At 54.5% G+C, this 19,025-nt stretch overlaps 4 protein-coding genes across 4 annotated transcripts in view; 2 read left to right on the forward strand and 2 right to left on the reverse strand.

Annotated features, from left to right (window-relative positions):
• Positions 1-1,837, forward strand: part of FKBP10 (FKBP prolyl isomerase 10) — a 6,497-nt gene extending 4,660 nt beyond the window's left edge. The window contains exons 8-10 of the mRNA XM_057385903.1: positions 56-198; positions 350-513; positions 760-1,837. Coding sequence (XP_057241886.1) covers positions 56-198; positions 350-513; positions 760-945 — 493 coding nt within the window. The 3' untranslated portion in view covers positions 946-1,837. The remainder of the gene's footprint in view (positions 1-55; positions 199-349; positions 514-759) is intronic.
• A 793-nt stretch (positions 1,838-2,630) lies between these two features.
• On the reverse strand, positions 2,631-7,117 carry NT5C3B (5'-nucleotidase, cytosolic IIIB). Its single transcript, XM_057385904.1, has 9 exons — positions 7,059-7,117; positions 6,827-6,925; positions 6,348-6,417; positions 5,907-5,953; positions 5,393-5,478; positions 5,131-5,220; positions 4,024-4,186; positions 3,693-3,893; positions 2,631-3,108 (listed from the first exon to the last, which is right to left on the reverse strand). Exons 1-9 carry the CDS (start codon positions 7,059-7,061, stop codon positions 2,998-3,000), a joined length of 870 nt encoding a protein of 289 aa, XP_057241887.1. The 5' UTR covers positions 7,062-7,117; the 3' UTR covers positions 2,631-2,997.
• A 90-nt stretch (positions 7,118-7,207) lies between these two features.
• On the forward strand, positions 7,208-11,643 carry KLHL10 (kelch like family member 10). The gene is made up of 5 exons (XM_057385902.1): positions 7,208-8,195; positions 8,911-9,397; positions 9,493-10,110; positions 10,535-10,684; positions 11,185-11,643. Exons 1-5 carry the CDS (start codon positions 7,966-7,968, stop codon positions 11,554-11,556), a joined length of 1,857 nt encoding a protein of 618 aa, XP_057241885.1. The 5' UTR covers positions 7,208-7,965; the 3' UTR covers positions 11,557-11,643.
• A 209-nt stretch (positions 11,644-11,852) lies between these two features.
• On the reverse strand, positions 11,853-18,017 carry KLHL11 (kelch like family member 11). Its single transcript, XM_057385911.1, has 2 exons — positions 17,510-18,017; positions 11,853-17,301 (listed from the first exon to the last, which is right to left on the reverse strand). Exons 1-2 carry the CDS (start codon positions 18,010-18,012, stop codon positions 15,705-15,707), a joined length of 2,100 nt encoding a protein of 699 aa, XP_057241894.1. The 5' UTR covers positions 18,013-18,017; the 3' UTR covers positions 11,853-15,704.
• Between the last annotated feature and the right edge of the window lie 1,008 nt (positions 18,018-19,025).

The raw sequence follows: 19,025 nt of genomic DNA on the forward strand, positions 1-19,025 counted from the left end.
TGGAAGTGTTGGGATTTCAGGGACTTTTCTCACCTGCACTCTGTGCCTCCTGCAGCCACGACTATGAGAAGCCCCAGGAGGTGACTCTGGGTGCCAACAAGGTGATCGAGGGRCTGAACAGCGGCCTCCTGGACATGTGTGCGGGGGAGAGGCGGGTGCTCATCATCCCCCCACACCTGGGCCACGGCGAGAGCGGAGGTAGGGGAGTAGTGGCCAATGTTCAGTGCAAATGGGGTGGTTCAGCCTCGCTGCACCCCACTTGGGCTCTGTCCCTCCTCACCCTTTTAGGGCTGTGGGGTTCAGGCTTTGCCCTGCTCCCCGTGGTGCTGGAGCTTTGCTGTGTTTCCAGCTCGGGGAGTGCCTGGCAGCGCCGTGCTCCGCTTCGAGGTGGAGCTGATCTCCATGGAGGAGGGCGTTCCTGAGGGCTACCTSTTCATCTGGCACGAGGAGCCACCGGCCAACCTGTACGAGCAGATGGACCTGGACAAGGACGGGGCGATCCCCGCTGATGAGGTGAGCAGCTCCCAAAGGTGGGGTGCAGGGGGTGTGGGGAATGGGGAGCACTGAAGGGCACTGGGAGCCAGCAGAGCCGTGCAGGAGAAACATCCCAGCCCAAAGCATCACTGCTGGGTGCCCACAGTGTCCCCATGAGCAGCCTCTGCTCTGCTCCCTGCCCATCCTGGGCATGAGCCGTGGTCTCCCTGCCCAGTGCTGGCTGTGTGGAGCCAAGCAGCATCTGTTCCCTTGTCCCCTCTCCAGTTCTCCACCTTCATCAAGACCCAGGTGGCAGAAGGGAAAGGCCGCCTCATGCCCAGCTCCGACCCAGAGAAAATCATCGCTGACATGTTCCACAACCAGGACCGCAACCAGGAYGGGAAGATCACACCCGACGAGCTGAAGCTGAAGTCGGATGAGGATCAGGAGAAGATTCATGAGGAGCTCTGAGGAGCAGTCCCRCTGTTCCTGGAGACAGGACTCATCCTGGCCGTGTCATGGCCAGTCTCCCACCCCGGGAATCTGCCCCTGCCCCTCCCCAGTCCCGCAGCGGGGCAGATTTTGATTTTCACCTCTTTTAGCTGAGGGYATTTTGATGTGTTTWCCTGTGCAGGAAAACTCAGCYYCCAGCTAATTAACCCAGACAAGATGTCCCCTCCCTGASCCCTTGATTGGCCCCCAGTGACTGCAGGTCCAGCTCCAGCCCCCTCGCCTGTCCACGCTGCCTCGGGGGGCAGGCAGGATGCAGGGGGGCTCCCCCTCACCTCCATCACAGCATTTTRTAGTTTAGGATTGGGGATTGGGTTTTTTATACACTTAAATTTTTTTTTAGAGAGAAGAAGCCTCTTGTCCTGGTCCCTGCTGTGTCCCTGCTGCCATCCTGCCCAGGACAAGAGTCCAGAGGGGGCTCAGGATTCAGGGTGAAGCCCTGATACTCTGCAGGCATCTGCCTTTCCTAAAGTCCCAAAACTGTGGGGATGGGACCTGGCAAASCCCTCATCAGCTGGGAGAAGGGAAACAGACTCCTCATTCCATTCCCCTCAGGGAGCAGCCTCATCCCCCTCCATGCCCTCCCACTTCCAGCCTCCCGTGAGTGAGACAAACCAAACCAATTTTGTTTCAATACCTAAATGCAGGTCACAACCTTGGAGTGCTCAGGTTCTGGGGTGGAACCAGCACAGTTCCAGCACCTGCCAGCTCCCAGAGCCTCTGTCCTRCCCCAGGGACAGAAGAAAGGTAGAAAGGAGCACAGCAGTGCAGAGCCCCTCAAACGGTGACTCTGCCTTGCACCGAGTAATAAATAATTCCTCCRGGTTTCCAAGGAGTTTGACCGTGTCTGGTTACTTTGCCATGGAATATTCCTGTGTGTTGGGGCAGTGGCACTCCAGAGTGCCCAGGGGCATTACAGGCTCCAGCATCTGCTGGGTCTGGCAGGAAAAACCAAAATTCCCCCTGGGATCTTCCACCAAAGCCAACAGGGCTTCAGTGCCCAGTGAGGGCTGGGGGGCTCTGGTGGGATGGGGAGCTGGGGGGCAGAGATTGCCAGCCCAGGGAGCAGAGCAGCTCCAGCCCCTCAGCCCTGGCTACAAATCACCCATGACCCAGCTTTACCCAACAATGTTTTTATTCCAACATGGAGAACGACTCTGCTTTTCAGAGTCTCACATAACCAGAGGTTACACAGAAATAAAATGGGTTTTTCCTATYGCTGCTCTGAGAGCCCAGATCAGCCGAGGATCAGCCCAGAAGCTTAATAAACAAACATGGCCAGGTAAAACATTCCTTAAAACCCCAAATTCTGCCATTGGCCTCTCCTCCCTCATCCCCACCCCTCCTTCTGTGATCCCTGGCAGAACAAACTTACTTCTGGCTTAGGGCAGCAACAGCAGCCGAGCTCCAGGGCCTTCAGGGACAGCTGGAAAAGCTTTTTTTTCCACAGTAAGAGCTGTGCTGGTGTGAGATGGAYGGGTGAGCTGAGTTGTGGGGCCAGAGAGCTGCAGGATCCCATGGGGAATGTGGGGCAGGGTGATGTGATGTCCAGCAGGGCCACACCAGCCCAGCAGCTGCACTGGCACCAGGGTCAGCCCAGGAGCTTTGGAGCCCACAGAAAACAGGACAAGAAACTTGTTTTCTTAGCCAGGACCACAGTGACACCAAAATTTCATCTAAAATCAGGTCTGTCCTCAGTAAACTATATCCATTCCACACTCAGCTGCTGAAACAAGTGCAGAAACATCTCTGAAACGTGGAAAGGTTTGTCGTGGCCTCAGGATGAAGTCTGAGCAGGACAGAGTCAGTCCAGGAGGGACACTGCAGAGCCAGGCAGAGCTGGGGTGAAGGGAACAGAGAAGCTTCCTCCATCTCACCTCTCCTGCTCCAGGGCATCAGTGAGGTGGGGATGGAGCCCAGCAGGTCCCAGCAGGTCTCCTCCAGCTGTGTCACAGGAAGGACACTCCCTGCCCAGCCCTCTGCGTGGCCCGAGCTGGACRCCGTGTCCCCAGCTCATGTCTCGGCCAGGATGTAGCGCAGAATGCCGTTGACCACATCCAGCGTCTCGTCGCTCTCCAGGACGATGTCATAGGAATCCAGGTACTTCCCCCTGCGCTCTTCCACCTATCAGCAGCGGGAACAGCTCAGGGTGAAGATGCTGCTACCCAAAAGGGGCACAAGAACTGCCCTGACAACTTCCCAGGCACGGCAGGAGCTCAGCAGACAGCCCCAGGTCCCTTCTGCACCCCTTGGGAGCTCWCTAAAGAATTTCAAGTGTGTGTAAAACCACAGTCAAGTGTGTAAATTTCAAGTGAGTGTATATAAAAAATGCAATCCCCAATCCTAAACTACAAAATGCTGTGATGGAGGTGAGGGGAGCCTTCCTACATCCTGCCTGCACCCTGAGACAGCGTGGACAGGCGAGGGGGCTGGAACTGGACCTGCAGTCACTGGTGGTGGATCAAGGGGTCAGGGAGGGGACATCTTCTTGTCTGGGTTTATTATTTGGGGGCCGAGTTTTCCTGCACACATCAAAATACCCTCAGCTAATAAGAAGTGAAAATCATGTATGTACACCCTGCAGGAGCTCGTACGAGAATCTCACCCACCCAAATCACTGGRGCAGCCCCCTGCTCCTCCCTGCTGGCCCCAGCCCTGGCACCTGGGGAAGGCTGCTAGGGAAGCACTGCAGTGCTCCTCACACCCACCTTGTCATTGAGAAAGCCAATCTTGAGGATGTTCTCCACGCTGGGAACGCCGTCTGCCATGGTCAGGTCACCCATGGAGTCCCCCAGCAGGATGATGCTCGTCCTGGTGCTCAGCTGCTGGAAGTAGCCTGTGCCCTGCAGCACGGTGTTGTTCTTGTTGTAGGTGTGGATGAGGGGCCCCTTGAAGYGTGTGAGGACTCCCTGGGCACAGACAGGGGACAGACAGCTCTTAATGATGGTGTCACTGTTCATGGTGTCAGCATTAATCGTGTCCCAGCCCTCGGTCCCAGCCCCACACCTCTCCCCACACAGAGGCAGTGCAAGAACTCACATCCTCGTTGAAGTCCATGTAGTTGGACACCACGTTGACGTTGGAGTAGAAGACGTTGGCCTGACGGATGATCTCCTCCAGGATGTCACCGACGCCAGCAGAGAAGATGAACAGGGGGACATTGTTCTTGTGCAGCCGCTCAAAGAACTCCTCGTAGCCATCCCTAGAGCAGGAGTGGCCATTGCAGGGGGCTGAGTTACCAGCCCCTGGCACAATGGTTACTCAGCCCAGCTTCTGCTCCTGCCCAGCACTTCCCAAACAGAAACACAYACGTCAGCTCTGCAAACCACGAGCTCTCTGCAGCACCAGCACTCCCACGGCCTCCCTGGGCAGAACCCCGGAGAGTTTTGGGTGCAGCAGATGGGTGGGCACTGGTGGGAGCACAGAGCACTCCAAGCCTTTGCCTGGCATCTCCTGAACACATCAGCTGCTTGGCAGAGGCACAGGGCACAGCCTGCCCACACCAGTGGGCGCTGCCAGGAGCCATGTCAGAGATGTGCAACAGGTTGGGCTGGCTGGGAGAAGGATCAGACCAACCTGKGACAGCCTCAGTCTGCCAGGGSACAATTCCTGGCAGGAGTGGACCTTGGGCTCATGAAAAGCCATCTCCTCCCTGAGCCTGRCAGCACCCTGGCAGAGCCCAGCTCYCCCAGGCCAGCCTTAGGGCAGCTTTAGCAGCAAGTTCTAGCTCAACATTTTTGTGCTGTGGGTGAAATCTGCTGCTGAGCCAAGGGCCTGCATAAGGCTTGGCAGTTCTGGCACAAAGAACAAACCTCTGTGTGCTGCCCCTGCATCCCACTCTGCAAAAGAGGAGCTGTGCCCAGCACCAGCCCCTCAGCTGCTCCTGGCCAAGGCCTGAGAGARGGGGGAGCAGTTTCAGAGCAGGAAGGGAGCAGCCTGCAGCCAAAGAGAGAACTCACGTTCTGACTGTGTTAGAGCTCAGCCCCAGGCAGTGAACGAGAGAGGCTGGCACTGGTCGTGCTGCAGCGTGGTGACAGCACAGAGACCTGGCTGCATGGGCAGAGAAAAGGGCTGTGGGCAGCCAAGCTGTACCTCAGTGTCACATCCCCGTGCCCAAACCTCGACACCACAAACCCATTCCCGTACCTCAGCATCGCCTCTGACTCTCTGACGATCTGGGCGATGTCACCTTTGCGGATCTTCTGCTGCACCAGCAGCTCGTGGGCCTTGGTCCACCTGGGGAGAGGCAGCAGTGACAGAGTCCCAGGCAGAGGCTCTCAGCAGTCAGAAATAACAGCTAAACCTTGCAGGATCGCTGCCCAGCCCAGGGACGGTTCAAGCCTCGTGTCCTGTAGTCCTCAGGGACAAGAGGTTGTCAGGACAAGGTCAAGATCATCACAGCACTCACCACTCCACCATGAGGGGACGTTTCTCTTCCAGGGTCCGGTTGGGATCTATTTCAATGGGATAGTAATAGTGGAGCAGGTCCTTCAGCTGGAGTCTCGCACAGAGGGAAAAAGAACAAAGTGAGCAGCAGGTCAAAAGAGACTATAAACAAAACTAGCGATTCTGAAGTCCTCCAAAGTATCACTTTTCCTAAACACAACCAAAACCTTGTCACTGAGCAGCGTCACTCTGAGCACAGCTGGAATTCTCACCAGCCTGGCTGGCCCTCACCTCACTCCAAATGCTGCAGGTACAAAGACCCCTCCCCTTCCTGCTCCTATCAAACTGAAACACCCACAGCTGCATATTCGAGTTCCCTTTTTAACTTCTCCTCTGTCACTGCTGGCTGAAATACAGCCTGGGCACTTTCCCACTCCATYCTGGCAGCCAGCACAGCTGGGAGAGCTGCCACACCAGCCAGTGTGACCTCCAGTGACAGGTGACAGATACAACAGTATTTTACACACAGMACCCACCTTCTTCTTGCCATCCTCRCTGATGACACGGCTGGTGTCGAGGATATCTGCAAAGAAAATAAAACACCAGTGATTAGCACAAAAACACAAAAAGACTTTCTAACAGCAGCTCCCCTGAATGTCAGTGCTGGCTGTTCCCAATACAAGCTGTGGTGACACTGTGACCTGAGCACAGGCTCCCTGTGGGGTTTCAATGCATTGGCTCCTATTTTACCCCGCAGCAGGACCTGGTTCAGCCAGGACAGTGGTCTCAGCGCCCATGGGCAGTGGGATGAAGGCAGCCAGTCCAGAACCAGACAGCAAGGCCCAGAGCTGCAAGGAGGACAGGACAGAGTGGCCAGGCTTGGCAGGGAGGACACGAAGGATGACAGGAACCAYGTCAAATACAAACACAGAAATCAAACAAGATCAGTGACAGTAAAAACAACGGCTTCCACTCACTGTGCGATGTGGGGCAGCGCCTGCCATTGCACCCAAACCTGCTCAGCGTCATGTCAAAGTCAGAAATGACCTGGAAGAGGGGAGAAAACCAAATCCGTGCATGCCCCAATGCATTCTGTCCTGGTCAGAGCGAGCCCACGATGCTTCTAAGGGGCTGCCAGAACCACTGTCTCCCGCGGACACAGAATGACGGCGACGACGTGGCCGCTCCTACCAACCCCAAGACAGACAATGTCCTCACCCTCCCACCCCGGAGCCCTTATCGGCACCGAATGGCTTCACCGTGCCGGGGCGGAGCAGCGCTTTGGGGACTGGCCCACAGTTACAGCTCCATAACGGGGAGCCSAAAGGTCGGTCCGGGGGGAGCCACCGGCCCCGGGCTGCCACTGCAGGGAGGGGCTGGGAGAAGCCGGGCCGGGGTCGGGGGGCTCGGAAGGGGCAGCAGAAACAAGGACCGAGCGAGGGCAATGCACCGCTACCTGCAGCTTGGCCACCCCCTGCTCCCGGAGGGACTGGATGATTTCCCGCACACGCTCGGGCTGCCGGATCCGGACCGTGGCTTTCTCCAGCTCGGGTACCTGCGGGCAGAGACCCCGCTCGGTGCCGCCCCGCGGCTCCCCCAGCTCCGGGGGCACCGAGAGCCTTCATCCCCCGCTGTCCCTCGGTCGTGGCCGCGCTCAGAGCCGGCTCCCGGCCCGCAGCCCCGCTCACCATCGCGCCCGCTCCGCTCCGCTCCGTTCCGGTCGCACCGGCCGCGCAGCCGCGGGGAGGAGCCGGCGGGGGGCGGGACCGGAACGCGGCCTCGGGGCCCGGAGGAGACCGGGAGGCACCGGGGAGTGCTCTGGTGATGATCTGGGAGCGTTCGGTGGTTGCTGGGGTCGGGGAATTCACCCGCGCTCCGTGCACGCCCGCAGCCACTCTGACCTGCGTTCTGATCTGCTCCTTCCCGCGACGAGCCGGGAAGGAGAAAGATGTATTAAAAAAATAATAAWAAAAAAGGATAAAATAGTCGCCGGCGGGGCYGTTCGTGGCCGCAGGGCAGTGAACCACTCCGCGGCGCCGGGAAGACTGAGTCACAGAACCCTGGCGAGGGGAAAGCCCGCAAAGAACCATCCCCCAGCATCGCCGCCACCAACCGATGTCCCTTGGTGCCACACCCACAAGACTTTAAACTCCTCCAGGGATGAGGATCCACCACTGCTGCCTTTGGACAGCCCCTTGGGGGAAAATAATTTCCAACATACAACCTAAAGCTCCCCCGGCACAACTTCAGTGACCAATCAGCAGGGACAGTGTGTGTGACAGCACTGACATGAGCTGGACAATACCTCAGCTTCCTGCTGGGAGAGGTGGCACAAGACACCTGAGCAGAGCCCACGCTTGGAGGCTATTATATCCCAGTGAAATCTTACTGAAAAGCTGCTGGAGGATGGATCACAGGCTGGTTTTTCTCCAAGTGACCATCAATCAACACAGAGCACGTCTGGATCCAGCACAACCCGGGCTGTAGRGAAGCAAAAGCTGAGGGCAACCACAGAATGCTGGGCCTGGGTCAACCCTGCCCCTGTGATGTCATTATGGGGCACAATCCACAACCAGCTAGGGAGCTCAGTGCTGGATGTTTGGGGACAACACCAGAGTGCTACACACACCTCAGCAAGGTCCACTGCCTCTGGCTCCAACCAAATATTCATCCTCCAGCATGGAGAGGAAGATGAGCGATAGGAGTTGCAGCATCTCCAATGAGCTCCGCCTGGAAGGGAGATTCTGTGATGTGATCATCAGTGCGGAAGGGGTGGAATTCAAGGCTCACAAGCTCATCCTCTCATGCTGCAGTATCTACTTCAGGTCAGTACTTGAAAAACAAGGGAATGGGGACAAAAAGTATTCCCTGATTGAGGTCAGCACATCTCCATGAGCTCCACCTGCACTGAACCYTTCATCAAGCGATTTCCCATAGTCCTCACACCTCCCTGAACATCAGGATAAATCCACAGCCCAACATGTATCAGTGGCTCTTGGCAGTGGTATCAGAGGAGCCTCAGCCACAGTGCAGGGCTGGAGCCTGGCCAGCCTGGTCTGGCTATCACGGGGCAGCTTTGCCTTGCCCACACCTTGTGACTCTCTGGGATTCAGGACCCCGTATTGGTGCTGCACTTGGGTCGAGGCAACCCCACCCCAGTGTCAATCCAGGCTGGGGATGAACGGAGATGCCCTGGGGAGGGGGATTTGGGGGTTGGTGGTGAGAAGCTGAACGTGCCTTGGCTGTGTTCTGTGCACCCCCATARCCCTGGCCTCATCCCCACAGTGTGGGCAGCAGGTSATGGGGGSATTCTGCCCCTCTGCTCCTCTCRGGTGAAACCCTCTGCCCTGCTGCCTCCAGCTCTGGTATGCCCCAGAGGCTGTATCTCCTTTTTCAAACAACCAGCAAGTAAAACATTAATCCATAAACCACGGGGCCTCCCAGAATGTCTCCTACCAGTGCCAAAACTGGTGCCCCGGGGGCAGGAGGAACACAGGGGATCCACGGACAGGGTTTAACACAGCAACACCATGTTTTCAGGACTCTGTTTACCAACTGGGACACCGCAGACAAGATGGTCTATCACATCCCTGGCATTTCAGCTGAAATGATGGGGCTCATCATCAATTACGCCTACACCGGGACAGTACCGATCACGGAGGACAATGTTGAGAGTTTGCTAGCTGCAGCAGATCAGTTCAATGTCATGGGCATCGTCAGCCTGTGCTGTGAGTTCCTCAGTTCCAGGCTGTGCTTTGAGAATTGCATTGGCATTTGCAGACTCACTGACTATTACCACTGCCCCGACCTGCGCGCAGCTGCCTGCGTGTACATCCTGCATCACTTCGAGGAGGTGTCCCAGGTGTCCGAGGAGTTCCTAGATCTCACTGCCGAGGAGCTGGCACACATCATTGAGAAGGATGAGCTTAACGTGCGGCGAGAAGAAGCCGTGTTCGAGGCTGTGCTGAGGTGGATATCTCATGACCCGCAGAACAGGAGGCAGCACATCGCCTGCTTGCTGAGCAAGGTGGGTGCAGCACAGCTTCGGAGCTGCCCCCAAAGGCCACCCAAAGGGGGAAACCATCAGTGGCAGTACTCCAACCTCCTCCTTGCGTGTTTCAGGTTCGACTGGCACTCCTACAATCCGACTACTTCATGAACAACGTCAAAGCTCACGAGTACGTCAAGGACAATGCCAACTGCAAAGATCTCATCATCAGTGCCCTGTCTGAAATCTACGACCTGAACTCCTACGGCCAGAGCTCCTCGGTCAACGCCAACCCACTCACCCGGCCGCGCCTGCCCTACGCCATCCTCTTCGCCATCGGGGGCTGGAGCGGGGGCGGCGCCACCAGCGCCATCGAGACCTACGACGGCCGCACTGACAAGTGGCTGAACATTCCCTGGGAGCAAGAGAGCCCCGTTGCCTATCACGGCTCGGCTTATTTGAAAGGCCACGTCTACGTTATCGGCGGATTTGATGGCACGGATTATTTCAACATCGTCAAACGGTTTGATCCACTCCAGAAGACATGGCAGCAGGTAGCACCCATGCACTCACGGCGCTGCTACGTTAGCGTCACCGTTGTGGACAGCTTCATCTATGCCATGGGAGGGTTCGATGGCTACATGCGGCTCAACACAGCAGAGCGCTATGACCCAGACACCAACCAGTGGACCCTGATCACCCCCATGCACGAGCAGAGGAGCGACGCCAGTGCAACCACACTGAATGGAAAGGTAAACTAGCCCCAGCCAAGWGCAGTTGGGGTTGCAGCATGAAGTTCACATAAACCTCCACTAAATTCATAACTGTTTATTAAATCCTGGAGCTGTGAGTGTAAAGGAGCCTGCCTGGTGTGGCAGAGATATAAAAAATCTTCCAGAGCTGCTGCCTATCTGGTGCCTGACAGCCCCTTTTCCTGGCCATAGGTGTGATACCAGGCCTGTCTGCTTCATGCAGCTTGAAAAACCGAAAGTCTAAATCTTGCTGCCATCAACTCTTTGCACTGCTGCTACTTCAAACCCAGGATGACAAGATCATTCCCATTCTTAAACAACACACCCCAAAAATCCAGCCACACCACTGTTTTCTCTTCAAACATGTTTCCTCACCAAGGATATAACCACCCCACTCACCCTTTCCCCCATCTCCTGTCCCCAGGTGTACATCTGTGGTGGGTTTGATGGCGATCAGTGCCTCAGCTCAGCTGAAGTGTTCAACCCCACCACAAACCAGTGGTCCCTGATCGCCCCAATGAGCAGCAGGAGAAGCGGAGTTGGGGTGATGGCATACGGGAACCAGGTGTATGCGGTAAGGGCTAACACCAGCCAGCACTGCAGTCCTTTGGATGGCTGCAGGTCCCAGATCTCCAGGGTGGCCATGTGTTTACATGAGGTTTAGGGAAGTCAAAGCCAAAATGGCAAGGAAGTTATCACTCATCACACGATTTTTGATATGAAAATGGTGTTTGGCAATGTGGAAGTAGCAGAACATAATTTCTGCTGCTTCCAACAGTACCAGCAGCACAGAGCAGGGGCTTGGGCCTGTTCATCCATTCTTTATCCTCTCCATGGACTGCATCCAACTTCTGGAGAACTGTCAAAATTGACAGTTACATAAAGTGCTTTGGAAAGCTCCTCAGAGAGCAGGGAGCAGACTGCAATAAGCAAGAGCCATGTTTGGAGATCTCGTGCTCTCCTCCATGCTCAGACTGCAGCCAGGGAGGCAYGAGCAGTTCCCATCTCACAGATGCATGACAGGATCTGGCTTAGGAAAGGCCCCTTTCAGCTCTGTCCCTTTGGCCTTCACAGGTTGGAGGGTTTGATGGGAACAGCCGGCTCCAGAGCGTGGAAGCGTACAACCCCATCGCCAACGCCTGGCACGCCGTGCCCTCCATGCTAAATCCACGCAGCAACTTTGGCATTGAGGTGATGGATGGCCTGTTGTTCGTGGTTGGGGGCTTTAATGGGTTCAGCACCACYGTTGCCACCGAGTGCTACGAGGAAGATACCAATGAGTGGTACGACGCCCACAGCATGGGCATCACCCGCAGCGCCGTCAGCTGCTGCGTGGTGCCAGGGCTCTCCAACGTCATGGAATACATCGCTAGGCAACACTACTACCAGCACAGCTCCTCCATGGACATCTTGTTCAGCAGTTCAACTCGCAGCTCGCCGTTGTAAATAGTTCCCCTTAGCTAGGAGTGTTGTGATCAGCCATCACTGGATGCTTGTGTAAATAGTTCTGCGTATTTAATAAAGTCTTCTGAGCATCCCATCACCAGATATGTGTAAATAGTGTTCTTTAAATAATAAAATCCCCATAGGAGAAAGAAAATATGTTCTCTTGTTCGAAAATAGAAACAATTGTAATGGGCCAAAAGGACTATTAGCATTTAGAGCTTTCACTCCACAGTATTACCAATGTATCATCCACACCCTATACAGCAACTTAAAAAACCAAAACCACAACAGAATGCTAGAGAAATAAAAGGTTTATTTTTATTAATTCACCTCTTACAATAAATTTTAGTACAGTGTATTTAAGGTCAAGAACAGGACAGCAGGATCTGTTTCAAAGGGTGCTTATGACACACACTACCTCATAGGTAAGGACAGGACTGCTGCTCCCCAGCAAACTGCTGTCCTGCTGTTAATATGCCAGGAGAGCAGAGCTGCTGCRACCCACAGTGACATGGACCCACGAGGAGAATCTGACTACTAATGGTCATCAAACAGCTCGTTAGTTCCACGCTCTACATTCGTATTAGTAACAGGGTTAGATTTTCTCAAGAGCACCTGTTTTATCAGATTCCACCCAGGACTGTCAAACAGGAGATGGCTCATACCCCAACCTAAGGTGGACAGAGCTGAACATAAATCCAAGCCACAAAACCGTTTCCTTTACGTTTGCTTTTCAAAGCTCATTGGATCTTACATTCTGTTACAAGGCTGTGTTAAGAACAATATAAAAAGTTGTAATTCCTTGGGACTGGGTTTGTTGGCAGACACCAGGGTATTCCACAACACACAAGCTGAGCCAAGAGTTTGGATTTTAATATTTACTGTAATGGAGAAAAATGCCATTGCAATAGGCAGCTCACACTTGTTCACAGCACATGTAACATCTGGATGTTTGCTTCATCTCTGGAATGTTCTCCCACTTTGTGCAAGGGAGTCTTATTAAAAACACACACAACCCCTGGTTATAATGGAGCATCCAGGTAGTTATAAAATATTATGTAAATATATGGCCTCTGGGAGTTAGTACAGTGACCGCCAAGACCTGGCAGGTGCCATTGGTACTTTGAGCAGAAAGCCAGGACATGACACATGTGTTTTGTGACAGGTAGCAGGACAGGTGTAGAGGTGTGATTGTCCAAAGGAGGAAGACTCCCCACAATGTTCTTTTCCCTCAGTGAGACCAGCAGTCTTCTTGCCCCTACTGAACATACATTGGGATCCTGCTGACAGCTGATCAGCCATTAGAAACACACAGGAAGAACAGCCAGGCTTTTCTTTATGGGATCATTTGATAACCACCCAGCAAGCTATGGTGGTCAAGGGCCACAAAGAATGGTAAAGGATTCACAGGCTCGTGGGCTGAACTGCAGCCAGAGCCATGAATGCAATTCTCCCAACTACTCCTGTGATGCAATGRATCATTCAACCTATCAGTCACAAACCACATCAGTGCCACTGGTCCACTGACTTCAAGGCTAAAAACCCCCAAATGCTTAAAACTACCCCAGAACTGGCAGAGCAAACATCAAGAGCAGTCCATGCTGCTGCCAGAGCCGCCCACCCTGGAGCACACGGAGGGACAGCACGGCACACACGGCATGCGGCTGGCACACACAGGGTTACCTGTCCAGGGATGGGGCTGGGCTGATGCTGTCTCTCTGTGGAGTGCTTTTAGTAAACGTCCTCCTGGGAAGTGTAAGATCAATGCTGCTTAGAAAAAGCAAGACTGCAAGGTTTGTTCTTGCCTCTGCTGCACAATGTCATTAAATATTCAGCTCCTATTCCAGCTGACCATGGTGTTTCTCCCTACAAATTTTCGATGGTAGCCTACAAGAGGGCTTGGAGAGCTGTGGGGGTGTGACCTACTACCACTCTCCAACTGCCTATTAAATACCTCCAGGCAGTTCAGCAGGGTGGAGGACAGGAACTCCTCCCCATTGCTTTGGTGCAAAGTCAGGGAAAGTATCCCTAAATCAACTCCCACAAATTGCTGTTACATTGATGGATTCAGCACTAGAGGCATCTGCACACTTTATCACAAACTGCTGCAGGAGCAGCAATTCTGCAGCCACTCCAGCCGGACCTGCAAGAGTCCATGAGCCAGACTCCATGGATCAATCTCCAGCTTACAGACCTGCAAGAGCTGTTTGGGAACAATCACCTGCAAACATCACCTTAAACTCACCTATTTCCTCTTGCATGAAGCCAGCAGCATAAACTTCACCTGCCCCAACAGCCCAATGGGCAAAGAAAATACAACACAGTTACCACAGAGCAGAGACAAACTGTTCAGAATTTCAAGTTTGGTTGGTAGTTGTTTTAACTAAGGCCAGAGACTCTCACAAATAGACAAGTTATTGATATCAAAGTGGCCCCATGAACCACAAAGCAGAGCATTAAGGGACGTACATATCAGAGAAACCTTTAYACACGGAGTGGTGGAAGGACTTACCCCGAGTTTCATATAGGATCTGGGCTGCCTGTTGAACTGGAAAAGGAGAAGGAGCAGCTCAGGAAGCAAAACAATTAAAACCAAAACAAACCCCAAACAGGTTACAAGTTCTTTGCAAAGAAGCCACCCACATCAAAACCACCAGCAAATCATCGATGAACCAGGAGCAGTAACAGATTTTCCAAAAAGGTTTGTTTACACAAGTTTTGTAATACCCAGGTTACTCCTCCCATTCCCTTCCCTAAGATCCTGAGTTAGACTGCATGGGAAAACTTGGAACATTCAAATGAAGGGAAGGATGGGGAGAAAAGGAGGTAGGAAGTATGCACTGAAACACTGGTAAATGAAAGGGTCCTGGAGCTTCTTGGACCGGGGAGGAGTGCTCAGTGGGACAGGTAACTGAGAGGCAGGGACACTCCAAAGGGAATATCCCACGTTCTATTCCCCGGGAGTACAGCAGAAAGCAATCCAGGGCCACCCAGGGCACTTGCATGTAAGCCACCTCAGAAAGATAAAAGGTGTTTAAATGATCTTAAATYTCACCCCCACAGCAAGTGGGGAAATTAAGATGCTTGGAGACTCTGAAAGCCCAGCTCTCTCCCCTGTAAGAGCACATGTGCCAGCTTGGTGCAGAGCTGCAGCACAGATGCTGGGAGTCCCTTGGGACAGCACACAGAGGGCAAAGCCTTCTGATTGTCAGAGACAGGCTGGAACAGCAGGGGCTCTCCCATCACTTCTCACTAGAATTAAAACATGTGCAACACTTGAGAAAAGACCTACGAGTAGCTCAGGTTTCCCATGAAATAATCTCACTCTCACAGATCCACTCTGACAGAACTGAACAGCCAGGGTGCGTGGGTGGCTCATCGCTGGTTATCACTCCTTCACTCAGGCTGTTGACCCAAGTTCCTAAGTTTGAGTTAGAGACAGACTCAAACCTGAAAACAGACCTGAAAAAAAATCCATTGCCTCAAGGTCTCTTTTAGCAAGCATCTTGTGCCCAACCAATCATCCATTTATAAACAAACTCTGCAGCCTCTCTACAAGATACAGATACAAAAAATATTTAATAAACATAGAAACATCCTGAAGGAATTTCTTAAAGAAAGATTGTGCTTTTGTTTCATACAGAACTATTGCACTTGCCTCCAGCTTGGGAAAGCCAAGTACACCAACACCAATCCTGTGAAGTTTAGTCACTGAGGAGAGAATCAAAGGAATGTCAAGAGATAAGTGCAAATGAAACAGGTGCTTTCAAGCACACACAAATGTAACCACTAAATTATTAAGAGAGAGAGCTTTGATCTTCCAAGTAGAACTGTTAGAGAGTGACTCTACAGAAACCCTTGGAATCAAAGATCTCAAAGGAGAGAAGTAACAGGCTTAATGCTCCCRGAGACATTTCACAGCCCGATACAGGCTACAGCTTTTCCCTGGGCATCATTAAGGAATACTGTTGGATTCATGGAGTGTCTCAATTCCACCCACCCTCAACTTCTGAGCTTCTGAATTTTCAGTACACAACAGATGCTGGTTTTATGCATCAAATCCAATCCACACCCTCATGTCTTATAAAGACACATCAAGCCTAACAAAAGGGTTTATTTCCTAGGCTCATCAGGAGTGATATTCCACACTAGCACTCGATCTGGGAGCGGGGCATCCTCCGTAAGCTCAGAGAGTATCGGTGTATCTCCTGCATCTGCCTTTCCTGCATTTGCCTTATTCTATCTTTTTGCCACATCAGATTTTGTGGCATGGGGTACCTCTGTGTTCCCTGCAGGCACCTGAAGGGGATTCTCACATGGCAGGCAGTGGCTCTGCAGCGGGGCTGTGGCATTGGGGGCAGGAGCATCCAGCGCTTCCGCTCGGCACAGTAGCGATAGGCCTCCTTCCTGTACTGCTTGTCAATGTCATCGCTGTTCTTCCACCCCCCGATGATAAACACGTCATCTTTGTAGTAACAAATAGCTGCTCCCTCAATGCTCAGGACCTCAGGAGGCAAGGATTCCAGGATTTCATCCGAGGCCCTGCTGGAGATCTTTCCCTTGGCCTCCTCRTTGTCTATGGGGTAACTCTTGGGGCAGCACGATGCCGTGTGGTAGAAGTTGGTGTTGGCAACAGACATCTGGAAGGAGCAGTAGTTGTCGATGAGGGGCAGGGACTCCACATCTTGCCACTGCCTGGTTTCAGCATCGTATCTGATAATAACAGCCCTCAGCCCATCCTCGCTGTCGCTGTCGACTGGGGTGCGTGCGGCCACATACACAAACCGATCTTCCACGGAGACAGCTTTGACATCCCGCAGGATCTTCGGTGCCGACTCCAGGTTCAGCCATTTGTCCTGCTCAGGATTATAAATGGCCACATCCTTAAAGCCTGGACTGAAATTGCCRTGTCCACCAATACTGTACAAGTTGCCTTTCACTTCGGTAAGGCCAAAGGAATGCTTCCTGGTGATTAGATTTGAGACCTGCTCCCAAATATTTCTGTTTGGATTGTACCTTTCTACAGTCTTGGCAAACCCTGGCTCCATGGAGCCAGCCACATACACGTAGGACTCTGTCACRGCCACAGCGTGCCCATCCAGGTGGTTGTGGATGTGAGGCAGGTTGACCCACCTGTCCTCGTCGATGAAGTAGCCCACGCACTCGCTCAGGTAGTCACCGCCCTCRGACACGCCGCCGATCACCATGATGACATCCATGTTCTGGCCAAAGCGTGGCAGCAGTGCAGTGGGACAGGTGGAATGCTGCAGGTTCCCAGACTGCAGGTTCTCAGAGCGCAGGGCATGGCTCTCCACGGCCTCGGACACCAGCTTCACACAGACCTCATTGCTCGACACCAGCCGCTCGGATTTGACGTGGCGAGTCAGGTATGTGGGTTTCATCTGAGACAATCTTAGCAGCTTAAAGAGCTCTTCAAAGTACCTCTCTCTTTCCTCAGGATTTTTCTGAACCCACTTCAAAACAGTCTCAAAGAGGATTTCTTCAGAGTCCACCGTGATCTCTGAGTCTGAGAGCCAGTCCCGGACAAGGTGAAACGGCAAAGTGTAGAACTCCTCATCTTGGATAACTTTGTGGAAGTTTCTCCTGATCATATCCTGCGCTTTCAGGGCCAGCTGATTCAGGGAATACATGTGGGCCAAACTGTGAACCGCCACACAGTTGGAGAGGTTCAGTTTCTTCTTCAGAAACTCTCCACAGAARTCCTTCAACCGGGTCAGCAGAAACCTGCAGGACAAACACGGGAGTTRTAMAYCCCTRRAAGTGCTCAAGGCTGGGTTAGACGGAGCTTGGAGCAACCTGGTCTAGTGGAAGGTGTCCCTGCCCATGACGGGGGGGTAGAACGAGATGAACTTTTAAGGTCSCTTCCAACCCAAATCAATCTGCGATCCCCTGATGCCGTGACCCGGTCCCCACCAGCCCCCGCCCCGCTTACCTGTCCGCCATCTCCAGCACCTCATGGACGTTACCGGGGCTCACGCGGATGGTGCCGGTGTACATGAAGCCGATAACGGCCTCCACCGTGTCGGGGTCGGGGCCGCCCTCCGAGCTCCACTTCTGCAGCTCCACGCGACCCGAGCGCGACTCCGCGAACCCCCCCGAGAGCAGCGGCGTGAAGTACTCGGTGGCGGCGGCCAGGACGGACCGGTGCGCCCGGTACTCGCGGGCCATGCCCGCGCCACCGAACGCCAGCGTGATGTCGCAGTACAGGCCGTGGCGGCGCTGCTCGTTCTGCCGCCAGGCCAGGTCGGAGCAGTGCGCCGGACACCCGAACTCCTCCGCCTCGGCCTCCCCATCCGCCCCGCCGCCGCGCGGGCCCCCGCGCTCCGCCTCGGCTGCCGGCGGGCCGGGACCGGGACCGGGGCTGGGGCCGGAGCCGTGACCGGGGCCGGGATGTGGCTGCGGACAGGCCGCGGCCGCCGCCATCTTGTCCGACATGGCGGGCGGCGCGCGGTGCTGCCCCCTGGCGGAGGGAGCGCGACTCGGCAGGGCAGCGGCGGCGGCGCCGTGAGGGGAGTGGAGACAGCAGCGCCCGGGATTCGCCGAGAGCCCGCATCCCCTCAGCCCGGGACCCCCGGGACACCGCGTCCCCTTAGCCCGGGACCCTCCGGGACACCGCGTCCCCTCAGCCCGGGACCCCCGGGACACCGCGTCCCCTCAGCAAGGGACCCCCGGGACACCGCGTCCCCTTAGTTCGGGACCCTGTGAGACCCGCCTCCCCTCAGCCCGGGACCCTCCGGGACACCGCGTCCCCTTAGCTCGGGATCTCCATGGAGGCACATCCCCTCAGCCCGGGACCCTATGAGACCCTCTTCCCCTCAGCCCGGGACCCCCGGGACATCGCGTCCCCTCAGCCCGGGGCCCGCCGAGAGCCCGCTTCCTCTCAGCCCGGGACCCCGGGTCCCCTTAGCTCAGAACCCTATGAGACCCGCGTCCCCTCAGCTCGGGACCCCGGGGACACCGCATCCCCTTAGCTCAGAACCCCCATGGAGGCCCATCCCCTCAATCCGGGGTGCCTCGGGATCCCGCATCCCCTCAGCCCGGATCCCCCGGGACTCCCCCGTATCCCCATCCCCTCAGCTTCCCCGTCGTTCCTCTCTATGTTGGAGGATGAGTATTTGGTGGGCGCCTCGTATGCCATCAGGGAGTTCCGCTACCACGGACCAGAGCCACTCCGGGTTCCACTCAGGGCCTCAGGCAACCCTGATAATTTTCTTCATCCTCCCCCTGCCCTCCCMGACTGCTCCTGAGGAATCAGGAATTCTCTCCCTCCAGCCACGGTATGCAGGGTTTTTAAGTACAATGAAGTGAGCTGTAGTTGATTATTTCATGCTTGTGATACACCCTTACTCTTGTATAATGCTTTATCAATCATAGCTAGTTCCTGTCCTTCTGTTTATTCTCTCCTTCGCTAAATTTCATCATTTTGACCTACACTGAAACAGGAAAGG

This window comes from Malurus melanocephalus, unplaced genomic scaffold, assembly GCF_030028575.1.
Source record: "Malurus melanocephalus ecotype Western Australia unplaced genomic scaffold, MMel_1.1 scaffold_886, whole genome shotgun sequence".
Classification (NCBI taxonomy): domain Eukaryota; kingdom Metazoa; phylum Chordata; class Aves; order Passeriformes; family Maluridae; genus Malurus; species Malurus melanocephalus.